The 1,351-nt window shown below is 37.4% G+C and overlaps 1 protein-coding gene across 1 annotated transcript in view; it reads left to right on the top strand.

Moving 5' to 3' along the window:
• Positions 1–6: 6 nt before the first annotated feature.
• LOC103364224 (V-set domain-containing T-cell activation inhibitor 1-like) overlaps positions 7–1,351 on the top strand; it is a gene marked incomplete at both ends in the record, with an annotated part of 5,562 nt that continues 4,217 nt past the window's right edge. Inside the window, one exon of the mRNA XM_008291273.1 lies at positions 7–241. Coding sequence (XP_008289495.1) covers positions 7–241 — 235 coding nt within the window. The remainder of the gene's footprint in view (positions 242–1,351) is intronic.

The following is a 1,351-nucleotide window of genomic DNA, read 5'->3' as shown; positions in this document are numbered from 1 at the left end:
TTTGTCTGGAAGAAAGATGGTCGACAGGAGGTGTTTCTGTACGACGCCGGCACTCATTACAATAATGGACGTCCAGGTCAAGACGAGCAGTTCAAAGGACGAGTGTCTCATTTTCCAGATGAACTACGTCACGGCAACGCCTCCATCAGCATCAGAAACACACGACAGTCTGACAGTGGAAGCTACACCTGTCATTTCCCGCATATCCAACAACAAAGATTCCACATTGAGCTTCTTGTTGGTGAGTTACTTGTTGACAGGTTTGATTTTTTATTTTTTTTTAAGATTTATTTTTGGCCTTTTCCGCCTTTATTGACAGAGACAGTGAAAGATAGACAGAGAAACGTGGGGGAATGAGATGTAGCAAATGAGCCGCTGGGTGGAATCGAACCCGGGCCGCTGCGTCAGAGACTGTAGCCCCTGTTCATGAGTCCTGCCCTACCCTCTGGAGCTATCCAGGCCCAGACAGGTTTGATTCTCGTGAACGGTTGGTCACATCTGGGAGCCCTTCAAACGTATAATCAGCAGCAGTAATAGCAGTTGTGGATGTTAACGGTTGTTTTTTGACTGATCAGACTTCCAACAAATCCAAAATGTAATTCTGACGAGAAGCAATTCTATTTCCTGATATTTACAGTATTTCAGTTCTCACGAGTCAAAATGTTCTCTTCATTGCAAACAGTCAGTTTTTACCGTTGACTTCTATTCAAACACTGTGATCGATGTCCGTCATTCAGTTCACGTGTCAAGATGTTAATTCATCAGATCCACAACTGATTTCGTAGAATTAAAAATGTGCATTGTAGATGTCTATAACTTAATTACATCTAGTCAGTGTTTACCATTGACTTCTATTCAAACACAATGACAGATATTTACAATTTATTTGTCACTAGTCAAGATGTTAATTCTTGATATCAACAAATGATTTCTTGCTATTGAAAATGCTTCTTGTAGATGCCTTTAACTTAATAACAACTTTAACCATTGACTTCCATTCAAGCTCAGTTACAAATATTTATAATTTATTTCTCACTAGTCAATTAATTTCTGACAAGTCAAAATGTTAATTCTTGATATCAGTAACTAAGTTCCTCGTGGTAGAACTGTCCGTTGTAGATGTCTGTACATTTATCACAGCTTTTACCATTAACTTCTGTTGAAACTTAATGGCAGATTTCTGTGTTTCATTTCTCACGAGTCTAAATGTTTGTTGTTGATATTAAGAAATGATTAATTTCTAGCAGAAATTGTAGATATCTATAACTTAAACACAACTAGTGAACTCTAACAACTGACTTCTATTCAAACTCAATTACAGATATCTATAATTTATTTCTCATAATTCTAA

Source organism: Stegastes partitus, unplaced genomic scaffold, assembly GCF_000690725.1.
Source record: "Stegastes partitus isolate 25-593 unplaced genomic scaffold, Stegastes_partitus-1.0.2 Scaffold728, whole genome shotgun sequence".
NCBI lineage: Eukaryota > Metazoa > Chordata > Actinopteri > Pomacentridae > Stegastes > Stegastes partitus.
This window is presented reverse-complemented; position numbering and strand designations above follow the sequence as displayed.